This window comes from Heterodontus francisci, chromosome 1 (genome assembly GCF_036365525.1).
Source record: "Heterodontus francisci isolate sHetFra1 chromosome 1, sHetFra1.hap1, whole genome shotgun sequence".
Taxonomy (NCBI): domain Eukaryota; kingdom Metazoa; phylum Chordata; class Chondrichthyes; order Heterodontiformes; family Heterodontidae; genus Heterodontus; species Heterodontus francisci.
Genome location: NC_090371.1, coordinates 105,735,165 through 105,761,734, shown reverse-complemented (window position 1 = coordinate 105,761,734; position 26,570 = coordinate 105,735,165). Strand labels below are relative to the sequence as shown.

At 48.1% G+C, this 26,570-nt stretch overlaps 1 protein-coding gene across 4 annotated transcripts in view; it reads right to left on the bottom strand.

Annotated features, from left to right (window-relative positions):
- Positions 1-26,570, bottom strand: part of ipo11 (importin 11) — an 837,351-nt gene that overhangs the window by 555,774 nt on the left and 255,007 nt on the right. For all 4 annotated transcript variants that reach the window (XM_068034109.1, XM_068034083.1, XM_068034101.1 and 1 more), the window contains exons 12-14: positions 19,026-19,069; positions 10,925-11,015; positions 716-763 (exon numbers count right to left, since the gene is read on the bottom strand). In XM_068034109.1, coding sequence (XP_067890210.1) covers positions 716-763; positions 10,925-11,015; positions 19,026-19,069 — 183 coding nt within the window. The remainder of the gene's footprint in view (positions 1-715; positions 764-10,924; positions 11,016-19,025; positions 19,070-26,570) is intronic.

The window sequence follows — 26,570 nt, the reverse complement described above, 5'->3', positions numbered from 1 at the left end:
AAGACTTTTACTATAACTAAACTAAAAATCAACATTAACTAAACAGTACTTAGTAGGTAGTTAATACACTAAATTACAGGAAGGTATTTCCCACTAACTTAACACTCAAAAATCCCACACCATATTTATATGTTACATGGTATTCAGAATCCATAATTCTGGCCATTGCAAAATGGCCTGGGCACCTGGGCCTTCCTTTGTTTCCAGCTGTTAGCAATTGCAACTTGAATTTGCATTTTGAGAGCCCCTGGCTCCTTGTTTACAATCCGAGAGTCTGGGAGAGCAAAACCCACTGTTGGTCAGGTGTTACAACATTGTACTCCACTTTCAAAAGGGTCTTTGATCTGGAATCCTTGTTTACATGGTAACCAAGACCCCTGACTTGTCTCTGGGCAGACTTGGTGTGAGGTCACACGTCTCCTCCAAATCCTTTTTACACTGCTTTGAAAATCATTTTTTTAAAACATAATCATACTACAAAGTCCAGCATTCACAATAGGTTGAAAGTAATAATATATCAAAATGTATATTCAACATTTCCGAGTCTTACAGAGACTCCCATCATAAAATGTTAGGATATATGCCATGGTACTCAAAACGAGATGCTCTTCTGTTATAAAACAATATTGTCATAATATCATGGAAACCAAAAACACTGCTGATATAACCATAGTCCTTTATTGAACTGGACAATATTTTGGAAAACATAACATACCAGCATCTTTGATCACTAGTCCAACAGTATTATCCACATTGGTTGGTCCTAAAAAAAACACCAAGACCATTATTTCTGGTTGTTTCATTTTTACTTCAAGCAGTACAAATGCAAATACAGAAATAAAAGGATAACGAATGATAGAAAATATACAAGTTACTCCACAATGGATACCTTTGTGCTATCCTTTAACAGGTAACAGAATTTGGTACTTACTTATAACTTTATGGTGAGTATAACATGAAGCAGGCAGACCAAACTCATGCTACTGGCAACATCTTACTACAGACTGCACTGGAATTCGCAACAAAGGCATTCTGCAAATGCACGCCTGATGCATGTGCAGAACTCTGCAGCATGGGCAGCAATTTAAGTGGACAGAGCAATGGCAACAGACTCACTTCATTCCAAATGAATAGATTCCATACCAATTTAATATTTCCAAACCATCCAATGAAGCACAAACATGGAAGTAGCATTGCACAAACCTGGAGTTAGACTACACCAAGTGTGTAAGTGGCATGATAATGACAAGTAGAGGTGGTCTAATACCACACTGCAACAGTGAGTTGAAGATTCACTGTTAGCAACCCAACCACCAAATTATATCAGTGCCTTTTCACTGATGCTCATCTGAGCTATGCAACATGATGAAAATAGCACTACTTCAGCTGCTTGTAAGGGAACACACACTTCACACATCTATAATAGCAAAACTATACAACCGCATTTTGGAGGTATGACGACACCAGAATTATAAATTTTAAACTGAACTAAATACGGGAACCTTATTTTCTTCCTTAAATTTCAACAATTCATTTCTTCCAGCACACAGATGGACGGATCAAATTATTTCCCTGTTCAGGTCTAGTGATGAGCAGGTTTTTCTTCCTAGGAATTTCCAAGGTAGGTCACACTTAATGGTGATTGACTGTTATATTTTGCAGTGGTGCTAATTGGACGTAATTGTAAGTAATGATGAAAAGTCTCTGCAGCATGAAATTAATGCAAATTGAAATGCTAATCAGTATGTTAATTCAAATTATAGTTACATGGATTCATTATTCATTTTCTTTTGTTTATAATGGCAACACTGACCACCTCCAGGCGCGTATCCATTGTCTCTCGAGATAAGGAGGCCCAAAAGAAAGAAGAAATGGCAACAAATATAAAATTAACTATTTGTGGGTTAACACCACTAGTCAGGCTTTAGGTATTACAAACATTACATCTGTCAATTTTTTTTTTGCTTAAAAGTGGAAATATATAAATACCAGTAAAACTTTACATCGTATGTAGAAATATATTTAATGAATTAGAAATTGGCCTGGGAGGTTTTTATGTTATATTATTGGCCCAGATTTTGCAGTTGTAATGACAGTGAAACTGTCAGTACTCATATCAGTACTCTTGTGGAACTGACAGTAACTTCTGGTGTCCGCACATGCGCAGCTAAAAATCAAGATCTGCTGTCACTGATTCCCTGCTCCTCCACAGGGCGCACTGTTGAAGTCTCCACAGATGGAAACCTTAGGTATCATTTGAACTGACATGAACTTCCACATGCTGTTATTCTCACTGTAAAACACTTGAAAAAGTTACGCCTTGTTGAATGAGGTGTAACTGGCTTTTTAAAAGCACTCTCAGTCATAATTACCGAACAACCTCTCTGGCCTTGAAAAACTAATTTTTTGTGGAACGTCAAATTTCTCGATTAGAATTTTAAACAATAAAAACTATAAAATTTAATTTTATGTTTCACCTTCTATCTTAATCTCACGTGTATATCCCAATCTTTATTTTGCTCTTGGCAAAACAATTAAAAAGTGAAGGATAGTCAGTTCTTTTTACTTCCTGATCTGTTGCCAGTGAGAATTCTTCAATGTGACTGGCTGCTTAGCCTGCTTGATGTTGTCACTGTGGCTGGACACCAAAGACTCTCTATAGCTTGCGCCAAAATGGAATTCACATTGGGAAATTTGAAATCCTTGCCTCAGAGATTGCAACATCTTTCTAGGCAGCTTTCTTTGAGGTCAGCAGTGAGCACTGTCATTTCACTGCTGACTGCAAAATCCTGGCTATAATAAATACTGCTGATTCACAATATCATAAACATTGCAACACGAGTCATTTTTTTGGTCACTTTCAATCTTTGACCAACATCACTCTCCAATCACCTCCCAAATGCCGCATAGAAATTCAAATTTTGAATATATCACACTCTTAAACAAAGCCTACATAATTTACTCTGAACTGCAACTCATAGGTCATTCCGCTTATTTCACTCAAGTAAAGTTCAGATAATTAGCACCAGCTAATTTTCAAACACGATCTACATTTAACATACTTAATTTTATCAAGGGTCACTAGAAACAAAATGAGAAAGGTGCTGCTGCCATATTTGACTATATTATTACAACATGTAAATCTTTGGCCATTCCTGCTTTCCTTTGCATTGCACCTGCACTGCTTCTGTCAGACTGTGTAAAATCATTAATGAGTCTACAATAATTAGTGAACAAGTATTTAAATCCAATTAATACTTATATTGCAGAGGACATAAAAGTATTTTAAATTAGGCAAAAGAGCAACCTGTCTGCAAAGTTACCAGTTTTGAAGTCACCAGTTAAATGCATGTCAACTTGGCTCAGCTGGTAAGACTCTCAACACTAAATCCCAGAGAGTAGCTTCAAGCCACATTATGGACTTAACCATACAATCTAGGCCAATAATTCAGTGCAGTATTGAGAGACTGGACAAGGCATCAAGGCTTTGTGGGGAAAGATTTAAACTAATTTGGCAAGGAGATGGGACACCAGAATCAAAGATTTGAGAGAAGAAATAAGGCGCACAGAGAAATAGCACTAGAATAGGGCGGCACAGTGGTGCAGTGGTTAGCACCGCAGCCTCACAGCTCCAGCGACCCGGGTTCAATTCTGGGTACTGCCTGTGTGGAGTTTGCAAGTTCTCCCTGTGTCTGCGTGGGTTTCCTCCGGGTGCTCCGGTTTCCTCCCACATGACCAAAAGACTTGCAGGTTGATAGGTAAATTGGCCATTATAAATTGTCACTCGTATAGGTAGGTGGTCGGGAAATATAGGTACAGGTGGGGATGTGGTAGGAATATGGAATTAGTGTAGGATTAGTATAAATGGCTGGTTGATGGTCGGCACAGACTCGGTGGGCCGAAGGGCCTGTTTCAGTGCTGTATCTCTAAACTAAACTAATAAAGAATAGTTCAGAAATAAAAAAAAAAAATCAGACTGCAGATGGAAGATGGGTTTTGAGTGCATATGCATAAATGCCTGAAGTAGACAAAATAAGGCCGGTGAGCATCAGGCACGAGTCGGCACATGGGACTATGATATAGTCACAGTACCAGATCTGGTTCAAATAAGGGAAGGCTTGGGAACTTAATACCTGGCTACAAGGTATTTAGGAAAGATAGAGAAGAGAAAAATGGAGGGGAAAGTGGCAGTATTGATCAAAGAAACAACTAAAGCACTGGAAAGGGATGGTGTAGGTGGTGGGTTAAAAACAGAAGCTATTTAGTGAAAAGTAAGGAAAGATACAGAATCTGTTACACTATATGGTGTATACTCCAGGCAACCGAACAGTGGGATGATGATACAGGAACGAATTTGCAGACAAATTACAGAAAGATGCTAGAACAGTGGGACGCCTTCAAAGAGGAGATAGCTTGACTAGATTAAGACACATTGCAACTAATTGGAACTTTGGGATATCCAGTGGTCATGAAAGCTGCTATATAAATGCAAGTCTGTCTTTCTTTCCAGACTTGATTATTCTGATGCACTCCTGGCCAGCCTCCCACATTTTACTGTCTTCAAACCTGAAGTCATCCAAAACTCTGTCGCTCATGTCCCAACTCACACCCCAAGTTCCATTCGCCCATCACCCTGTGCTCAATGATTTACATCAACTCCCACTTAAGCAAAGCCTTGATTTTAAAATTTTCATTAAGTTTCAAATCCTTTCATGGACTCGCCCCTCCCCATCTCTGTAATCTCCTCTAGCTCTACAACCCTCAAGAGTTATCTGCGCTTCGCCAATTCTAGTCCTGTGCATCCGAGATTTTAATTGCTCCACCATTGGTGGCCATGCCTGCAGCTGAAAAAAGCCCTAACTTCTGAAAATCTCTGCCTCTCTTTCTTCCTTTAAGACACTCCTTAAAACCGACATCTTTGACCAAGCTTTTGGTCATCTGTCTTAATAGCTAATGTGGCTCGGTGCCCAATTTTGTTTGATAATACTCCTGTGAAGCAACCTGGGATGTTTTACTACATTAAAGGTGCTACTTAAATTTAAGTTGTTGCTGCTGTTCTTGTTGGAGGAACAGCAGCATAAATTTATCAGAATGATACCTGGACTCCAACAGTTATATTATGGAAAAAATTACACAAGCTAGGGTTGTATTCCCTGGAATTTGGAAGGTTATGGGGTGATTTGATCACAATTTTCAAAATATTAAGGGGAACTGATAGGGTAGATACAATGATATTATTTGTGCTGGTGGGGGTATCTAGGACTACAGGAAATATTTTTGGAGTGAAGCCTTTTTTTTTATTTGTTCATGGGATGTGGGTGTTGCTGGCTAGGACAGCAATTATTGCACATCCCTAATTGCCCTTGAGAAGGTGGTGGTGAGCTGCCTTCTTGGACTGTTGCAGTCCATGTGGGGTAGGGACACCCACAGTGCTGTTAGGAAGGGAGTTCCAAGATTTTGACCCAGCAACAGTGACAGGATGGTGGGTGGCTTGGAGGGGAACTTGCAGGTGGTGGTGTTCCCATGCATCTGCTGCCCTTGTCCTTCTAGGTGGCAAAGGTCGCAGGTTTGGAAGGTGTTGTCGAAGAAGCCTTGGTGTGTTGCTGCAGTGCATCTTGAAGATGGTACACACTGCTGCCACTGTGCATTGGTGGTGGAGGGAGTTAATGTTTGTGGATGGGATGCCAATCAAGCAGGCCTCTTTGTCCTGGATGGTGTCGAGCTTCTTCAGCGTTGTTGGAGCTGCACTCATCCAGATAACTGGAAAGTATTCCATCACACTCCTGACTTGTGCCTTGTCAATGGAGGACAGACTTTGGGGAGTCAGGTGGTGAGTTACTAGCCGCAGGATGCATAGTCTCTGACCTGCTCTTGTAGCCATGGTATTTATATGGCTACTCCAGTTCAGTTTCTGGTAACCCCCAGGATGTCGATAGTGGGGGATTCAGTGATCGTAATGCCATTGAATGTCATGGGGAGATGGTTAGATTCTCTCTTGTTGGAGATAGTCATTGCCTGGCACTTGTGTGGCACAAATGTTACTTGCCACTTGTCAGCCCCAAGCCTGGATATTGCCCAGGTCTTGCTGCATATGGACATAGACTGCTTCAGTATCTGAGGAGTCGCGAATGGTGCTGAACATTGTGCAATCATCAGTGAACATCCCCACTTCTGACCTTATGACTGAAGAAAGGTCATTGATGAAGCAGCTGAAGATCACTTGGCCTAGGACACTACCCTGAGGAACTCTTGCAGTGATGTCCTGGAGCTGAGATGATTGACCTCCAACAACCACAACCTTCGCACCAGGTATGACTCTAATCAGTGGAGAAGTTTTCCCTGATTCCCACTGACTCCAGCTTTGCTCGGGTTCCTTGATGCCATACTCTGTCAAATGCTGCCTGGATGTCAAGGGCAGTCACTCTGAGCTCACCTCTTGAATTCAGCTCTTTTGTTCATTCTTGGACCAGGGTTGTAATGAGGTCAGGAGCTGAGTGGCCCTGGCAGAACCCAAACTGAGCGTGACTGAGCAGGTTACTGCTATGCAAGTGCCGCTTGATAGCACTGTCGACGACACCTTCCATCGCTTTACTGATGATCAAGAGTAGATTGATAGGGCAGTAATTGGCCGGGCTGGATTTGTCCTGCTTTTTCTGTACAGGACATACCTGGGCAATTTTCCACATTGCTGGGTAAATGCCAGCATTGTAGCTGTACTGGAACAGCTTGGCTAGGGACATGGCAAGTTTTGGAGCACAGATCTTCAGCACTATCGCCAGAATGTTGTCAGGGCCCATAGCCTTTGCAGTATCCAGTGCCTTCATATGGATTGAATCAAATTGGCTGAAGACTGGCATCTGTGATATTCGGGACTTTAGGAGGAGAACGCTCTTAAGTTAGGAAACGCTTCTACACACAAAGGGTGAGAGAAGTTTGGAGCTCTCTTCCACGAACAGCAGGTGATACTAGGCCAATTGTGAATTTTAAATCTGAGATTCATAGATTTTTGTTCACCAAAGGTATTAAGGAATATAGGCCAAAGGCGGTTATATGGAGGCAGGTCACAGATCAGCATTGATTTCAGAAACAGACTCAAGAAGCTAAATGGCCTACTCCTGTTCCTGTGAACTGAACAGTAGTTTCAATTTGAGACACATATTCCACTGAAATAAATTCCCACATTATGTTGTATTATTACTTAACAAGGAAAAATAATTCTTTAATCTACTAATTCTGCCCTAAGACTTAGAGTTGTGTTTCCTCAAATTTAATCCATTAAGTCACCTTACTACCCTAGTTTGTTTTCATTCATCTAAAAACAAGTGTGAAGTACATTAATCTCCTTCTCAGAAGCAGCAAGTAGCTCTAGAGGACACCGAAGAAAGACTGAACAGAATTAAAAGAAACAGAGATACCCTCCAAGGACATTGCCTTAAATGGGCCACATGCATGTTTAATAGTGGAAGCAGCATGCAAAAGACAGAGCTAAACAATCCCACAGCCAACAGACCAGATCAAAGCTCTGCAGTCCTGCCACATCCAATCATGAATTATAGTGGACAAATAAACAAGTAACGACAGGAGTCTCCATGAACATCCCCATCCTCAATAATGACGGAGCCCAACATGCGAGTGAAAAAGACGACGCTGAAGCGTTTGCAAACAACTTTAGCCAGAAGTGCCGAGTGGATGATCCATCTCAGCCTCATCCTGAAGGCCCACAGCATCACCCAATTCAGCCAATTCAATTCACTCCACGTGATATCAAGAAATAGCTGAGGGCACTGCATCCAGCAAAAGCAATGGTCCCCTGACAAGAACCCGGCTGTAGTGCTGAAGACTTGGGATCCAGAACTAGCCCTTAGCTAAGCTGTTCCAGTACAGCTACAACACTGGAATCTACCCAACAAAGTGAAAAATTGCCCAGTTATGTCCTGTCCACAAAAAGCAGGACAAATCCAATCACCATCCCATCAGTCTACACTCAATCACCAGTAATGTGATGGAAAGTGTCAGCGACAGGGCTATCAAACAGTACTTACCAGTAGCCTGCTCAGTTTGAGTTCTGCCAGGACCACTCAGCTCCAAGCCTCATTACAGCCTTAGTCCAAATATGGACAAAAGAGCTGAATTCCAGAGATGAGGTGAGTGACTGCCCTTGACATCAAGGCTACAGTTCACGGAGTGTGGCATAAAGGCCTGCTACCCGACCCGAAACCGACGGGACCCGACGACATGTGTCAGGTACGGGTCGGGTCGCTCTTCCGGGTCTGGCTTTCGGGCTCGGGTCGGGCCGGACACACACACTACTACCTTTTGCTCTGCTGGGAGGAAAAGGAAAGTTGAGTAAGTAAGTGTCAAAGTTTGAAAAGCCTACCTGAGCTGGGAGTCCGGGACGTCAAGGAGGGAAACGTGCATCCGGACTCCACTGTGCAGTGAGCGTCTCGATGACGTCATTGCGCTCATGCTGCAGCTTCCTTCCATTCCATTCATCCAAAATTGATAAGTACAGTGACTGCACTAGGGTCAGGTCGGGCGCTGCAAAAAACGGAAGGACACGGGCCGGATCGGGCTCAGGTCCGATGTGGTTCTGTCGGGTTTGGGTCAAGCTTTTTTTTCCAGACCTGAGCAGGCCTTTAGTGTCGCATCAAGAAGCCCGAGCAAAAGTGAAGTCAACGGGAATCAAGGGGAAAACTCTCCAATGGCTGGAGTCATAACAAGCGCACAGGAAGATGGTTGTGGTTGCTGGAGGTCAATCATCTCATTCCCAGGACATCACTGCAGGAGAATCTCAGGGTAGCGTCCTGGCCCAACAGTCTTCAGCTGCTTCATCAACGACCTTCCCTCCATTGTAAGGTCAGAAGTAGGGATGTTCGCTGTTGACTGCACAATGTTCAGCGGCATTCGCTATGCCTCAGATAATGAATAGTGGCAAGTAACATTCGCACCACACATGTCAGGCAATGACCGTCTCCAACAGGAGGGAGTTGCCCCTTGACATTGCTGAAGTCCCACTATCTACATCCTGGGGATCACCATTGACCAGAAACTGAACTGGACCAGACACATAATTACTATGACTACAAGAGGTCAGAGGCTGCGTGTTGTGTAGATCGAAATGGAACTCCTGACTCCCTAAAGTCTTTCCACCATCTGCAAGGCAAAATCAGGAGTGTAATGGTGTACACTCCACTTGCCTGGGTGAGTGCAGCTCAGAAAACACTCAAGAAGCTCAACACCATCCACTTGATTGGCACCCTATCCACCACCTCAAGCATTTATTCCTTCCATCTCCATGCCTGCCGGATATACCAACGACCTAGGCACCGGAAACGACAACGACAAACCCAGCCCTGTCGACCCTGCAAAGTCCTCCTTACGAACATCTGGGGGCTTGTGCCAAAGTTGGGAGAGCTGTCCCACAGACTAGTCAAGCAACATCCTAACATAGTCATATTCACGGAATCATACCGTACAATGTCCCAGACACTACAATTGCTATCCCAGGTTATGTCCTGTCCCACCGGCAGGACAGACCCACCAGAGGTGGCAGGACAGTGGTCTACAGTAGGGAGGGAGTTGCCCTGGGAGTCCTCAACATCGACTCCGGACCCCATGAAGTCTCATGGCATCAGGTCAAACATGGGCGAGGTAACCTCCTACTGATTACCACCTACCACCCTCCCTCAGCTGATGAGTCACTACTCCTCCATGTTGAATACCATTTGGAGGAAGCATTGAGGGTGGCAAGGGCACAAAATGTACTCTGGGTGGGGGACTTCAATGTCCATCACCAAGAGTGGCTCAGTCGCACCACTACTGACCAAGCTGGCCCAGTCCTAAAGGACATAGCTGCTAGGGTCTGCGGCAGGTTGTGGGGGAACCAACACGAGGGAAAAACATACTTGACCTTGTCCTAACCAATCTGCCTGCCGCAGATGCTTCTGTCCATGACTGTATTGGTAGGAGTGACCACCGCACAGTCCTTGTGCAGACGATGTCCCGCCTTCACATTGAAGATACCGTCCATCTTGTTGTGTGGCACTATCACTGTTAAATGGGATAGATTTCGAACAGATCTAGCAATGCAAAACTGGGCATCCATGAGGCGTTGTGGGCCATCAGAAGCAGCAGAATTGTACTCAACCACAATCTGTAACCTCATGGCCCAGCTTATCCCCCACTCCACCATTACCATCAAGCCAGGAGACCAACTCTGGTTCAATGAAGAGTGCAGAAGGGCATGTCAGGAGCAGCACCAGGCATACCTCAAAATGAGGTGTCAACCTGGTGAAGCTACAACCCAGGACTACTTGCATGCGTGTGACTTCTACCACCGATAATGACAAGGGGAGCTAGTGCATAGGAATACCATCCCCTATAAGTCATACACCATTCTGATTTGGAAATATATTGCTGCTCCTTCATCGTGGGCTGGATCAATATATTGGAACTTACTATCCAACAGTCCTGTTGTGGAACTACACCACATGGACTGTGGTTCAAGGCAGCGGCTCACCACCACCTTCTCAAGGGCAACTGGAGATGGGAAACAAATGCTGGCCCTGCCAGTGATGCCCACATTCCATAAATGAGAAAAGAAAATATTCAATGAAATGCTGTAAATGCACTGAGTTATTTTGTAGCCATTATTTTGATACACTATTGGATATCAAGAAAAGCATAAATTATACAATTCCAGAATACAAAAAAATTCCAAATGATTTTCAACAATGAACAGAAAACATTCGCATGATTATTTAAGTTTCCAAGTAAAGACATCAACAGGGGTTCTGCCATCCTGCAAATTTCAATTTTGAGAGATTTGAAAACACTTCATGTATGCCCAAAATAAAGAATCTTTTTGATGCAATATATATCATGTTAAAATTAAACATCTCTTTTAAAAGAAAATCAGACTTACCATGTTGATTTTGAACCATTTCTAACAGCACAGGGGTAAGCGTTTGACTGTATTCGTGAAAAATGTCCAAAAACAGCACTTCCGTACATGGCTAAAAGACAAAAAAAAGAATTTCATAAAACCAATAGTGTAAGATTACATGAACAAATGCAGCATTTTAGAATAGATTCCCATTGAAAACCAGAGATAAAGGTTTCGGCAGTGGAGGAACTGTCTTTGCCAATTTGCCAAGTCATTAATGTGCATCAAAATCAGCAGCAGTCCTAGTCAAAGTTCCCTTTAAAATTTAGTTGTTGTGCACAGTGGTTTTTATCAGTGCATGGTCCCTCTAAATTTTTTTTCTGTTGCCATACACACACATTATCTATCACAGAATATAGAAGAGATATAAAATAGGCTGGCTATACTTAAAATGTCTCCAGGCACCAGGAAATTGCAGAGCCACTGTCCATAATCTTCCAATCCACCTTGGATATAGGGGCGGTGCCAAAGGACTGGGACATTGCAAATGTCACAGCCTTATTCAAAAAAGGGCGTAAGGATAAGCCCAGCAACTACAGGCCAGTCAGGTTAATCTCGGTGGTAGGAAAGGTTTTAGAAACAATAATCCAGGACAAAAATAATAGTCACTTGGATAAATGTGGATTTTTTTTTTTATAGAGATACAGCACTGAAACAGGCCCTTCGGCCCACCAAGTCTGTGTCGACCATCAACCACCCATTTATACTAATCCTACACTAATCCCATATTCCTACCACATCCCTACCTGTCCCTATATTTCCCTACCACCTACCTATACTAGGGGCAATTTATAATGGCCAATTAACCTATCAACCTGCAAGTCTTTGGCATGTGGGAGGAAACCGGAGCACCCGGAGGAAACCCACGCAGACACAGGGAGAACTTGCAAACTCCACACAGGCAGTACCCAGAATTGAACCCGGGTCACTGGAGCTGTGAGGCTGCGGTGCTAACCACTACGCCACTGTGCCGCCCCTAATTAAGGAAAACCAGCATGGATTTGTTAAAGGCAAATCGTGTTTAACTGACTTGCTTGAGTTTTTTGATGAGGTAACAGAGAGGGTTGATAAGGGTACTGCAGTTGATGTGTACATGCACTTCCAAAACACATTTGATAAAGTGCCACATAACAGGCTTGTTAGCAAAGATAAAGCCCATGGAATAAGAGAGGCAGTAGCAGCATGGATACGAAGTTGGCTGAGTGACAGGAAAGAGAGTATAGTGGTAAATGTCATTTTTTTGGACTGGAGGAAGCTATATAGTGAGGTTCCCCAGAGGACGTTGTTAGGACCATTGCTTTTCTTGACATAGGTTAATGACCTAGACTTGGGTGCACAGGGGCACAATTTCAAAATCTGTGAATGACACAAAACTTGCGAACTGTGGGGAGGACAGTGACAGACTTCAAGAGAACACAGGCTATTGGAATGGGCAGACAAGTGGCAAATGAAAGTTAATGAAGAGAAAGTGATTCATTTTGGAAGGAAGGAGGAGGAGAGGCAATGTAAAATAAAGTGCACAATTCTAAAGGGGATGCTGAAGCAGAGAAACCTGGGGCATGCCTGCACAAATTATTGAAGGTGGCAGGGCAGGTTGAGAAAGTGGTTAAGAAAGCATACTGGATCCTGGGCTTTATAAATAGGGACATAGAGTGAAACTCTTACAGAGAACGGACACCACCACAATGGGCCAAATGGCCTCCTTCTGTGCTGTTACAACATTATAACTCTATGAAAATGAAGCCACAAAAGAAGTGAGCCTCATACAATGGTAGGCTCACCAAACCTTCTCAAAGGCAATTAGGGATGGGCAACAAATGCTGGCCTTGCCACATCCCATGAAAGAATAGGAATAATTTTTTAAAACTTGAGCATTTTCGAAGATAACTGGGCTACCTTGGATGACAAGAGATGTGGAACAGCTAGTCAAGAGGAAGAAGGAAGCTTACTTAAGGTTGAGGAAGCAAGGATCAGACAGGGCTCTGGAGGGTTACAATGTAGCCAGGAAGGAACTGAAGAATGGACTTAGGAGAGCTAGAAGGGGACATGAAAAAGTCTTGGCGGGTAGGATTAAGGAAAATCCCAAGGCGTTCTACACTTATGTGAGGAACAAGAGGATGGCCAGAGTGAGGGTAGGGCCGATCAGGGATAGTGGAGGGAACTTGTGCCTGGAGTCGGAGGAGGTAGGGAAGGTCCTAAATGAATACTTTGCTTCAGTATTCACTAGTGAGAGGAACCTGGTCGTTTGTGAGGACAGCGTGGAACAGGCTGATATGCTTAAACAGGTTGAGGTTAAGAGGGAGGATGTGCTGGAAATTTTGAATGATATGAGGACAGATAAGTCCCCGGGGCCAGACGGGATATATCCAAGGATATTACGGGAAGCGAGGGAAGAGATTGCTGCACCTTTGGCGATGATCTTTGCGTCTTCACTGTCCACTGGAGTACAAAGAACAAAAAGAACAAAGAAAATTACAGCACAGAAACAGGCCCTTCGGCCCTCCAAGCCTGCGCCGATCCAGATCCTCTACCTAAACATGTCGCCTATTTTCTAAGGGTCTGTATCTCTTTGCTTCCTGCCCATTCATGGATCTGTCTAGATACATCTTAAAAGACGCTATCATGTTCGCATCTACCACCTCAGCTGGCATCGCGTTCCAGGCACCCACCACCCTCTGCGTAAAGAACTTTCCACGCATATCCCCCCTAAACTTTTCCCCTCTCACTTTGAACTCGTGACCCCTAGTATTTGAATCCCCCACTCTGGGAAAAAGCTTCTTGCTATCCAACCTGTCTATACCTCTCATGATTTTGTGCACCTCAATCAGGTCCCCCCTCAACCTCCGTCTTTCTAATGAAAATAATCCTAATCTACTCAACCTCTCTTCATAGCTAGCGTCCTCCATACCAGGCAACATCCTGGTGAACCTCCTCTGCACCCTCTCCAAAGCATCCACATCCTTTTGGTAATGTGGCGACCAGAACTGCACGCAGTATTCCAAATGTGGCCGAACCAAAGTCCTATACAACTGTAACATGACCTGCCAACTCTTGTACTCAATACCCCGTCCGATGAAGGAAAGCATGCCGTATGCCTTCTTGACCACTCTATTGACCTGCGTTGCCACCTTCAGGGAACAATGGACCTGAACACCCAAATCTCTCTGTACATCAATTTTCCCCAGGACTTTTCCATTTACTGTATAGTTCACTCTTGAGTTGGATCTTCCAAAATGCATCACCTCGCATTTACCCTGATTGAACTCCATCTGCCATTTCTCTGCCCAACTCTCCAATCTATCTATATTCTGCTGTATTCTCTGACAGTCCCCTTCACTATCTGCTACTCCACCAATCTTAGTGTCGTCTGCAAACTTGCTAATCAGATCACCTATACTTTCCTCCAAATCATTTGAGTAGTACCGGATGATTGGAGGGTGGCAAATGTTGTTCCCTTGTTCAAGAAAGGGAATAGGGATAACCCTGGGAATTACAGACCAGTCAGTCTTACGTCGGTAGTGGGCAAATTATTGGAGAGGATTCTGAGAGACAGGATTTATGATTACTTGGAAAAGCATGGTTTGATTAGAGACAGTCAGCATGGCTTTGTGAGGGGCAGGTCATGCCTCACAAGCCTTATTGAATTCTTTGAAGATGTGACAAAACACATTGATGAAGGAAGAGCAGTGGATGTGGTGTATATGGATTTTAGCAAGGCGTTTGATAAGGTTCCCCATGGTAGGCTCATTCAGAAAGTAAGGAAGCATGGGATACAGGGAAAGTTGGCTGTCTGGATACAAAATTGGCTGGCCCATAGAAGTCAGAGGGTGGTAGTAGATGGAAAGTATTCAGCATGGAGCTCAGTGACCAGTGGTGTTCCACAAGGATCTGTTCTGGGACCTCTGCTCTTTGTGATTTTTATAAATGACTTGGATGAGGGAGTGGAAGGCTGGGTTAGTAAGTTTGCCGATGACACGAAGGTTGCTGGAGTTGTGGATAGTGTGGAAGGCTGTTGTAGGTTGCAACGGGACATTGACAGGATGCAGAGCTGGGCTGAGAAGTGGCAGATGGAGTTCAACCTGGAAAAATGTGAAGTGATTCATTTTGGAAGGTCGAATTTGAATGCGGAATACAGGCTTAAAGACAGGATTCTTGGTAGTGTGGAGGAAGAGGGATCTTGGGGTCCATGTCCATAGATCGCTCAAAGTTGCCACCCAAGTTGATAGGGTTGTTAAGAAGGCGTATGGTGTGCTGGCTTTCATTAACAGGGGGATTGAGTTTAAGAGCCGCGAGGTTATGTTGCAGCTCTATAAAGCCCTGGTTCGACCACACTTGGAATACTGTGTTCAGTTCTGGTCGCCTCATTATAGGACGGATGTGGAAGCTTTAGAGAGGGTGCAGAGGAGATTTACCAGGATGCTGCCTGGACTGGAGGGCATGTCCTATGAAGAAAGATTGAGGGAGCTAGGGCTTTTCTCATTGGAGCGAAGCAGGATGAGAGGTGACTTGATAGAGGGGTACAAGATGATGAGAGGCATAGATAGAGTGGATAGTCAGAGACTTTTTCCCAGGGTGGAAAGAGCTATCACCAGGGGGCATAATTTTAAGGAGATTGAAGGAAGGTTTCGGGGAGATGTCAGAGGTAGGTTCTTTACACAGAGAGTGGTGGGTCTGTGGAATGCACTGCCAGCGGTGGTAGTAGAAGCAGATACATTAGGGGCATTTAAGCGACTCTTGGATAGGTACATGGATGATAGTGGAATGAAGGGTAGGTAGTTAGTTAGATCTTAGAGTAGGTTAAAGGTTCGGCACAACATCGTGGGCCGAAGGGCCTGTACTGTACTGTGCTGAACTGTTCTGTGTTCTATGTTTAAGCATTTTCGAAGATAACTGGGCTAGGTTTCGAGTACACTGAGTTTTTTCTCTCCGACCTTAACTTATTTGTTGAATTTAACATTCTTAGGTTAAAATTTCCTTTTCAGTGTATATTATAGGGTGGGTGGCAAACCAACATAGCCACTTAAATGATGTGGTAGAAAAAAAGTTGAAGGATTTGATTAATTGTTTTTCTCTGCTTGCTGATTGTTCATTGGCAACTTCTAAGTTATGGTTGTCCAATATCGGGCCCACCAAAGGCTTGAATCCGGCCCACCAATCCTATGTGACTGACAGTGGGCTGCCCAGGGCTCAGCTGCACCATATCAGTGGTCACAATATTCAACCAGACTGGAGCGCTGGATATCGCACACTTGTCCTACCTGCCTCAATAACTGCTAAGGAAGGACAGCAATTTAACCTGATTATGTGGGGACAGCTGCTTCATGGCCAGTTGCTCATAGCAGGAAGAAGCATATGTCCCAGTGGGGATTCAACATCTTATTTTTGTTCCCCTGTGGTTGTTTGCTCCCTCGTGAAGGGCTATGACTCGCCAGCGTTACTGCACTTATACTGAGAAGTGACGCTGCAGGAATAAGAAGCCCACTGGCAAAGCCCCCGATTGAGGGCTTGGTTGGACAGGAAACTCAACAGAAACCCAAGCAGCGAAGATGTTCATCAGTTCGCTCTTCTGACTGGAAATATCACAGCACCTGCCTGGAGCTTCCCCATTGCTCCTAACTGGCCTGTTATTGCCACTAAGAACCCACTATCTTGCAAGCACCGCCCTGTGAAATATTTACAGCACTGATGCACGTTCCAGTGCATTGCTGTACAGGTGTCACTGTACAACAAATACAGTACCGGTTGGGACAGGTCTGTCACTGTGCAACACTGGGGTACAGTACTGTTGGGGACGGGTCTCTCACTGTACAATGCTGCGGTAGAGAGCGGGGGTAAAGAGAAAGGGGTGGGGGGCGATGCGGAGAGAGGGGGACGACGTGGAGACACGTGGGGGCGAAGATGCGGGGGGGGAGGGAGGAGGGGAAGAGAGAGACGAGACGAAGGGGAGAGGGGGAGGGGGAGAGGGAGATGGAAATGGAGCAGGGGGTAGACGGCGGCGGCGGCGGGGGAGACTGATGGGGGAGAGCTGGGTGGAAAGTGTGTGTGAGGAGGAGATGGCGGTGGGAAGATGGGGAGACAGATATGGAGGTGGGGGGGGGGGTGAGAGACGGGACAGGGAATAGAGAGAGGGAGGAGACACGGGGGGGGGGGGGGGGGGGAAAAGAGAAAAGGGCCCAAAAAGGGGAGGGGGTACAGACCCAGAAAGGGAGGGGGGGTGACAGACACAGAAAAGGGGGGGGGCGGCGGACCAACCCAGAAGGTGCGGGGCAGGGGGAGGGAGGACCCAGAAAAGGAAGGGGGGACCCAGAAAGGGAGGGAACAGGACCCAGAAGGTGGGGGATGGAGGGGTGGGGAAGAAGAGGGAGGACCCAAAAAAGGGGGTTGGGGAGAGAAGAGACTCAGAAGGGGGCGAGGGGAGACTCGGGAGGGGGATGGACTCAGAAGTGGGGGCTGTCATGCTGGGCCCCCACCTGTCAAGAATGAGACACATCAATCTTGACAGGAACATTGATTTCTAACAGTTGGTGGAGCGAGGAAATGACTTGTTAAACAGATCAGCCGTGGCTAGAAAAAAAGCATTTACAAACTAACAGACATCGAAGGTGAGGAAGCGCATTCCAGGGCCAGTGGAGGAGGATACAATCCACAACTGCCAGGACTGGTTCGATCAGCTGGTCATATGACTAACTGGCTGTTCGAGTTTTCTTTTGAACTGGCCAGAGAGAGTTTGAACTCAGACTGTTTGCTCCTGGACTGAAGAAATCTCTCCTGTCTGCTCCCATCCCTTTCTCACAAGCCTCTGAATCCAATGAAGACACATGAACCCCAAGGGAGAAAAGACTCCTATAGCGAACAAGGTTTAAAAATAATACAGGGCCCCAGTGAAAAGCAAGATCTAATTATATTTAAGGACTCTAGGGTGAGCTTGAAGAACCGTAACAAAAACTCTTCAGATATTGCCTCAAATTGTTCCACAGGGGGAAACACAGAGAAGGGGGGGGAAACACAGAGAAGGGGGGGGGAAACACAGAGAAGGGGGGGGGAAACACAGAGAAGGGGGGGGGAAACACAGAGAAGGGGGGGGGAAACACAGAGAAGGGGGGGGAAACACAGAGAAGGGGGGGGGGAAACACAGAGAAGGGGGGGGGAAACACAGAGAAGGGGGGGGAAACACAGAGAAGGGGGGGGAAACACAGAGAAGGGGGGGGAAACACAGAGAAGGGGGGGGGGAAACACAGAGAAGGGGGGGGGAAACACAGAGAAGGGGGGGGGAAACACAGAGAAGGGGGGGGGAAACACAGAGAAGGGGGGGGGAAACACAGAGAAGGGGGGGGGAAACACAGAGAAGGGGGGGGGAAACACAGAGAAGGGGGGGAAACACAGAGAAGGGGGGGAAACACAGAGAAGGGGGGGAACACAGAGAAGGGGGGGGAACACAGAGAAGGGGGGGAACACAGAGAGGGGGGAACACATCCCTTTGTCCCTCCTTTTCTCCCTCTTCAGTCTAATTACTCAAGTTCATTTCTCATTGTGAAGAATGATTTGCAATGGGAATTTCACATTGAGTTGAATCCTTTTTTCCTAAACAAAAAAAACAGCAAACCTCATTTTTTAAAAACTGGTCAAGTTGCATGGAGCTCTCTGTATTACATGCACGTGATTTCTCATTAACGTGTCCGTTAAGTACTTGGTTGATCAAAATAAGACATCCACTTAAGCAATGCAGGAATACAGCTTTCGACTTTCCCAAATCCATTTCCCTTTATTCAGACTGAAATGTTAAAATATTACATTTGGATGATACAAAGGGAAAAGGAAACTGTGGGTCAATAGTCAAAACAAGGATTTGAATTTAAGATCCCAGTTAAGAGTCCAATAATCTAGCATTTTAGCTACAAGCAAAAATTTTAGCTTCATTAAATCACATGCACCAAAGCTGCAATGGCATCTAATCTTGTAAATTTATATTTTATGAAGTTACACTGAGGTTCAGGTGCCCAATTAGTCAATGATAAATTTTCCTTCATAAACACATTTGCTTCAATAGGAATAAGCTTGTAATCATTTTAGTCCAACTTACCCTAAGACTATACTTATAAGAGTCTCCTCCAGCCTCTTCCACAGCTATCGAAATACAAAATAGATTTGAAATATTAAATGTTTTGAAGACAAAATATTAATGACAACTTAACTCAAATGTGTTAATTATAAGAGGACTAACCAGTGCTCTGCTCAAAGCAGTTCATCACAAAATGCTAATACCTTTTAGAAAGGAAAGCAGGAGGAAGGTCAGGCGAGGGAGAATGAGTAGAATGCCAGGGGCAATAAAGAACAAAGAACAATACAGCACAGGAACAGGCCATTCGGCCCTCCAAGCCTGCACCGATCTTAAAGAGAGAGGGAAGGGCAAACAAGGAGGACAAAGAAGGGCAAGGGCGGAGGGCTGATAAGCAAGGGTATGAAAAGTTATCGAGGGTAGGCAGGAACGTGGAATTGAGGTTACAAAAAGATTAGCCATGATCTTATTGAATGGCGGAGCAGGCTCAAGGGGTTGAGTGGCCTGTTCCTGCTCCAAATTTGTATGTTTCTATGTCTATATGTTCTTAAGAAAATGCTGAAAGGAAAGGGGGTGCAATAAGAGGGAGGTGTGAAGAGAGTTGGGACAGGGAGACTGGAAGTGGGTAGGAGAAGAGGAGATAGAAGTAGGAGGGCGCTACAGAAGGGAGAGAAGAGAATGGGGAGAGGAAAGGCAGTGAGGGGAGAAGGAATGAGGCAGTGAGGAGAAAGGTGGGATGGCACCCTGGGAAAGGGAGGCAGTAAAAGTGATGTCAGGTAGAAAACGACTCTGGGCAAAGGTGGGTATGCTCCAAGAATAAAATAGTTCAGTTGAGGAATAGGGGGAAGCTGCTCGGTTCACATGCAGGGCAACAGCAGGAGTTGTGCAAAATGGCACATTTCACAGTCCCTTGAATTAAGTTTCATCTGACAATTATCTGCTCAATCTACTAAATTGTTTATGTCCATCTAAAGTTACTCATTTCCTCTTCCCTGTTAACCTCAATCCCTATTCTTGTGTCATTTGCTAATTTTAATATTGTAACCCCTACACAAGTCCGGATCACTTAAAATTAAGGTCACAATCGGCAGGAGCAGAAAATAAAATGTTTTTTTATAAATCTACATTGAGAATGCAGCCAATTCAAGATAAACTGTTTACTGTAATTTATCTTGCCTTCTAATGTCTCTCAAACCATCGGTAATCTTCAATCAAGCTCCAGATACAAACGGGCGCAGAAAACAGAATTTCACTATAAAATAGTCCCCCTCCTACCTTGCTGCATTCCTTCTTAAGAAGTTCCCAGTATGAGACATTAAACACATATTCCTTGTTGAACTACCTTTGAGCAGTGTATGCCTTCATCCTCCATTGTAATATGAAAAAATTACTTCACATTTAGGGTTTAGCTGCTGCACCAAAACAATTTCAGCCTTGAAGGGGAGCAGAAAAGGTAATCCTATGTTCCAAAGTCGATAGTGCCAGGCAGTCCTGTGCAGCACTAAGCTATGCAGGCTAAGTGATCACAGGTTTGATCCTGGGACAAGTCGAGTAAGCCGACATCACTGAAGGAAACAGTTCAGTTGCAACAACTGGCCTCTGAGCCTCTGGGTTAGTGATGTCCTCAATGCTATCTGGTCACCCCTAATGGAAAATGCACGGGTTGACGCTGAATGAAAATCAGAATGATATGATGCCCTCAACTGTCAAACAGACTGTTAATATTCAAGTACATGCATGAAAAATGGCAATCACCAATGTTTGGGGTTCAGAAGCTGACTGTCCAATTACTATAAAACAAAATGTTACATTTTTATACGACAGTTGCACACAACTTTTTTTTTAATGAAAAATGAAAGTCAATTTTACTTTATTTCAATGAAATCAAGTCATAAGTCTGGGCCACACCATCATACAAACTTTTACTAATCAAGTACACCTTTTGGCATGAAAAAAGTTATGGCAGCTGTGATGCAACATTTGCATCAGTGCAACTTAGGGACTTCTGTTGTTGTAATTTATATTAGTTTTAAAAAACCATTAGCCTTATTTACAGTCAAAATAATGGACATATATTATCTACAAGGCCCTGTAGAACTTCAAACATTACAATTTGTAATGCCAAATCTATCTCAACCATACCTTTTCACTCTTTTCAAAACCTGGATTGTCTCCTCTCAGTCTTTCCTCCAGGGAAAATATGTTGAGCTGCTTGAACCCCTCTTCTCAACTTAGTCCCTCAAGGCTTGGAATCATACTGATAATTCTACTCTGAAAATGTTCTAATTCATGAATGTTCTTTTTGAGGTTTGGTGACCAAAAGTGCACATAGCCTCATTAATCTGTGTATTGTCAATTCTTCTGATTGTGCTATCACGGTGCAACTAAGCATTCCATCTGGTTATACATAAATTACATGTTAATAATTGCCACACGCTGACCAGATGTTTTGAGATTATGACAACAATCACTCCCAAATCTGCTTCAACTTCTGGCAATGAAGGCTCCTTCAATTTCTCTGTACATCTACTGTTGCCTGTTTTACATCTATATTCCCTTATATTTATCTGCATTAAAATCCATCTTCCATATCTCAACCCATCTGCAGAACTGGTCCAAGCGCCTCTGAAGACAGTTAATCTTTCTACTCATGAACTTCTCACAGAGCTTTCTGCCATCAGTAAAGTTAACAGCATGACAGATGCCCTGACAAACTGCATTCATAAATATTGTTAAGCTGCTGGGGTTTGAGAACAGTTAAGCAAGGAAACCCATTGGTCACTTCTTCCCCCAAGCAGAGTATTAACAGCACTTTTGATGCCAAGCTTGCTCTTAATTCATCTCGACAACATGCCACTTGTCCTAGCAATATACAATCTTATGGACCCAAGACCTAAATATGCGACAAAGCAAGGAAATAAATTACACAGAAATGCAACACATCATACAGAAAAAAATCCCAGCATACATTATCTATACTTGAAAAATTCCCAGCACCCATTAAGAAAAAAATTCAAACTCCAATACAAGAATAAACGCAAGAACCATCATACAGAAAAGTCGTCCTCTCAATTAGTCTCTTCCTTCTTTTCCTCTTCAGCTTAAAAACTTGTCACTTCCAGCTTCACTCTTCAAAATTATTAGGGTATGAATGACTGATAAAGCTATATGCGAGATGGGGGGGAGAGGAGAGCGAGGGCGGGAGAGTGCGTGAGGGCGAGAGGGGGGGGGGGGAACAGGGAGAGAGAGGGGGGGGGGGAACAGGGAGAGAGAGGGGGGGGGGAACAGGGAGAGAGAGGGGGGGGGAACAGGGAGAGAGAGGGGGGGGGAACAGGGAGAGAGAGGGGGGGGGAACAGGGAGAGAGGGGGGGGAGAACAGGGAGAGAGGGGGGGGGGAAACAGGGAGAGAGGGGGGGGGGGGAACAGGGAGAGAGGGGGGGGGGAACAGGGAGAGAGGGGGGGGAACAGGGAGAGGGGGGGGGGAGAACAGGGAGAGAGGGGGGGGAACAGGGAGAGGGGGGGGGGAACAGGGAGAGAGAGGGGGGGGGGAGAACAGGGAGAGAGGGGGGGGAACAGGGAGAGGGGGGGGGGAACAGGGAGAGAGGGGGGGGGGAGAACAGGGAGAGAGGGGGGGGAACAGGGAGAGAGGGGGGGGAACAGGGAGAGAGGGGGGGGAACAGGGAGAGGGGGGGGGGGGAACAGGGAGAGAGAGGGGGGGGGGGAAACAGGGAGAGAGAGGGGGGGGGAAACAGGGAGAGAGAGGGGGGGGAAACAGGGAGAGAGAGGGGGGGGAAACAGGGAGAGAGAGGGGGGAGAAACAGGGAGAGAGAGGGGGGGAAACAGGGAGAGAGAGGGGGGGAAACAGGGAGAGAGAGGGGGGGGAAACAGGGAGAGAGAGGGGGGGGGAAACAGGGAGAGAGAGGGGGGGGAAACAGGGAGAGAGAGGGGGGGGGGGAAACAGGGAGAGAGAGGGGGGGAAACAGGGAGAGAGAGGGGGGGGGAAACAGGGAGAGAGAGGGGGGGGAAACAGGGAGAGAGAGGGGGGGGAAACAGGGAGAGAGAGGGGGGGGAAACAGGGAGAGAGAGGGGGGGGGAAAACAGGGAGAGAGAGGGGGGGGGGGAAACAGGGAGAGAGAGGGGGGGGAACAGAGAGAGGGGGGGGGAACAGGGAGAGGGGGGGGAACAGGGAGAGGGGGGGGAACAGGGAGAGGGGGGGGGAACAGGGAGAGAGAAGGGGGGGAACAGGGAGAGAGAGGGGGGGGAACAGGGAGAGAGAGGGGGGGGGAACAGGGAGAGAGAGGGGGGGGGAACAGGGAGAGAGAGGGGGGGAACAGGGAGAGAGAGGGGGGGGGAACAGGGAGAGAGAGGGGGGGGAACAGGGAGAGAGAGGGGGGGGAACAGGGAGAGAGAGGGGGGGGAACAGGGAGAGAGAGGGGGGGAAACAGGGAGAGAGAGGGGGGGAAACAGGGAGAGAGAGGGGGGGAAACAGGGAGAGAGAGGGGGGGAAACAGGGAGAGAGAGGGGGGGGAAACAGGGAGAGAGAGGGGGGGGGAAACAGGGAGAGAGAGGGGGGGGGAAACAGGGAGAGAGAGGGGGGGGGAAACAGGGAGAGAGAGGGGGGGGGAAACAGGGAGAGAGAGGGGGGGGAACAGAGAGAGGGGGGGGGGAACAGAGAGAGGGGGGGAACAGGGAGAGGGGGGGGAACAGGGAGAGGGGGGGAACAGGGAGAGAGAGGGGGGGGAACAGGGAGAGAGAGGGGGGGGAACAGGGAGAGAGAGGGGGGGGAACAGGGAGAGAGAGGGGGGGGAACAGGGAGAGAGAGGGGGGGGGAACAGGGAGAGAGAGGGGGGGGAACAGGGAGAGAGAGGGGGGGGAACAGGGAGAGAGAGGGGGGGGAACAGGGAGAGAGAGGGGGGGGGGGAACAGGGAGAGAGAGGGGGGGGGAACAGGGAGAGAGAGGGGGGGGAACAGGGAGAGAGAGGGGGGGGGGAACAGGGAGAGAGAGGGGGGGGGAACAGGGAGAGAGGGGGGGAGAACAGGGAGAGAGGGGGGGGGAAACAGGGAGAGAGGGGGGGGGGGGAACAGGGAGAGAGGGGGGGGGGAGAACAGGGAGAGAGGGGGGGGAACAGGGAGAGAGGGGGGGGGAGAACAGGGAGAGAGGGGGGGGAACAGGGAGAGGGGGGGGGGACAGGGAGAGAGAGGGGGGGGGAGAACAGGGAGAGAGGGGGGGGAACAGGGAGAGGGGGGGGGGAACAGGAGAGAGGGGGGGGGGAGAACAGGGAGAGAGGGGGGGGAACAGGGAGAGAGGGGGGGGAACAGGGAGAGAGGGGGGGGGAACAGGGAGAGGGGGGGGGGAACAGGGAGAGAGAGGGGGGGGGGGAAACAGGGAGAGAGAGGGGGGGGGAAACAGGAGAGAGAGGGGGGGGAAACAGGGAGAGAGAGGGGGGGGAAACAGGGAGAGAGAGGGGGGGGGAAACAGGGAGAGAGAGGGGGGAAACAGGGAGAGAGAGGGGGGGAAACAGGGAGAGAGAGGGGGGGGAAACAGGGAGAGAGAGGGGGGGGGGAAACAGGGAGAGAGAGGGGGGGGGAAACAGGGAGAGAGAGGGGGGGGGGAAACAGGGAGAGAGAGGGGGGGAAACAGGGAGAGAGAGGGGGGGGGGAAACAGGGAGAGAGAGGGGGGGGAAACAGGGAGAGAGAGGGGGGGGAAACAGGGAGAGAGAGGGGGGGGAAACAGGGAGAGAGAGGGGGGGGGAAAACAGGGAGAGAGAGGGGGGGGGGGAAACAGGGAGAGAGAGGGGGGGGAACAGAGAGAGGGGGGGGGAACAGGGAGAGGGGGGGGAACAGGGAGAGGGGGGGGGAACAGGGAGAGAGAAGGGGGGGAACAGGGAGAGAGAGGGGGGGGAACAGGGAGAGAGAGGGGGGGGAACAGGGAGAGAGAGGGGGGGGGAACAGGGAGAGAGAGGGGGGGGGAACAGGGAGAGAGAGGGGGGGGAACAGGGAGAGAGAGGGGGGGGAACAGGGAGAGAGAGGGGGGGGAACAGGGAGAGAGAGGGGGGGGAACAGGGAGAGAGAGGGGGGGGGGAACAGGGAGAGAGAGGGGGGGGAACAGGGAGAGAGAGGGGGGGAAACAGGGAGAGAGAGGGGGGGAAACAGGGAGAGAGAGGGGGGAAACAGGGAGAGAGAGGGGGGGAACAGGGAGAGAGAGGGGGGGGGAAACAGGGAGAGAGAGGGGGGGGGAAACAGGGAGAGAGAGGGGGGGGGGAAACAGGGAGAGAGAGGGGGGGGGAAACAGGGAGAGAGAGGGGGGGGAAACAGGGAGAGAGAGGGGGGGGGAAACAGGGAGAGAGAGGGGGGGGAACAGAGAGAGGGGGGGGGGAACAGAGAGAGGGGGGGGAACAGGGAGAGGGGGGGAACAGGGAGAGGGGGGGAACAGGGAGAGAGAGGGGGGGGAACAGGGAGAGAGAGGGGGGGGAACAGGGAGAGAGAGGGGGGGGAACAGGGAGAGAGAGGGGGGGGAACAGGGAGAGAGAGGGGGGGGGAACAGGGAGAGAGAGGGGGGGGAACAGGGAGAGAGAGGGGGGGGAACAGGGAGAGAGAGGGGGGGGAACAGGGAGAGAGAGGGGGGGGAACAGGGAGAGAGAGGGGGGGAACAGGGAGAGAGAGGGGGGGGAACAGGGAGAGAGAGGGGGGGAACAGGGAGAGAGAGGGGGGGGAACAGGGAGAGAGAGGGGGGGGAACAGGGAGAGAGAGAGGGGGGGGAACAGGGAGAGAGAGAGGGGGGGGGAACAGGGAGAGAGAGGGGGGGAACAGGGAGAGAGAGGGGGGGGGAACAGGGAGAGAGGGGGGGGAACAGGGAGAGAGAGGGGGGGGAACAGGGAGAGAGAGGGGGGGGGAACAGGGAGAGAGAGGGGGGGAACAGGGAGAGAGAGGGGGGGAACAGGGAGAGAGAGGGGGGGGAACAGGGAGAGAGAGGGGGGGGAACAGGGAGAGAGAGGGGGGGGAACAGGGAGAGAGAGGGGGGGGAACAGGGAGAGAGAGGGGGGGGAACAGGGAGAGAGAGGGGGGGGAACAGGGAGAGAGAGAGGGGGGGGAACAGGGAGAGAGGGAGGGGGGGGAACAGGGAGAGAGGGAGGGGGGGGAACAGGGAGAGAGAGAGGGGGGGGAACAGGGAGAGAGAGAGGGGGGAACAGGGAGAGAGAGGGGGGGGGAACAGGGAGAGAGAGAGGGGGGGGGAACAGGGAGAGAGAGAGGGGGGGGAACAGGGAGAGAGAGGGGGGGGGAACAGGGAGAGAGAGAGGGGGGGAACAGGGAGAGAGAGGGGGGGGGAACAGGGAGAGAGAGGGGGGGGGGAACAGGGAGAGAGAGGGGGGGGGGAACAGGGAGAGAGAGGGGGGGGGAAACAGGGAGAGAGAGGGGGGGGGGGAAACAGGGAGAGAGAGGGGGGGGGGAACAGGGAGAGAGAGGGGGGGGGGGAACAGGGAGAGAGAGGGGGGGGGAACAGGGAGAGAGAGGGGGGGGGAACAGGGAGAGAGAGGGGGGGGGGAACAGGGAGAGAGAGGGGGGGAACA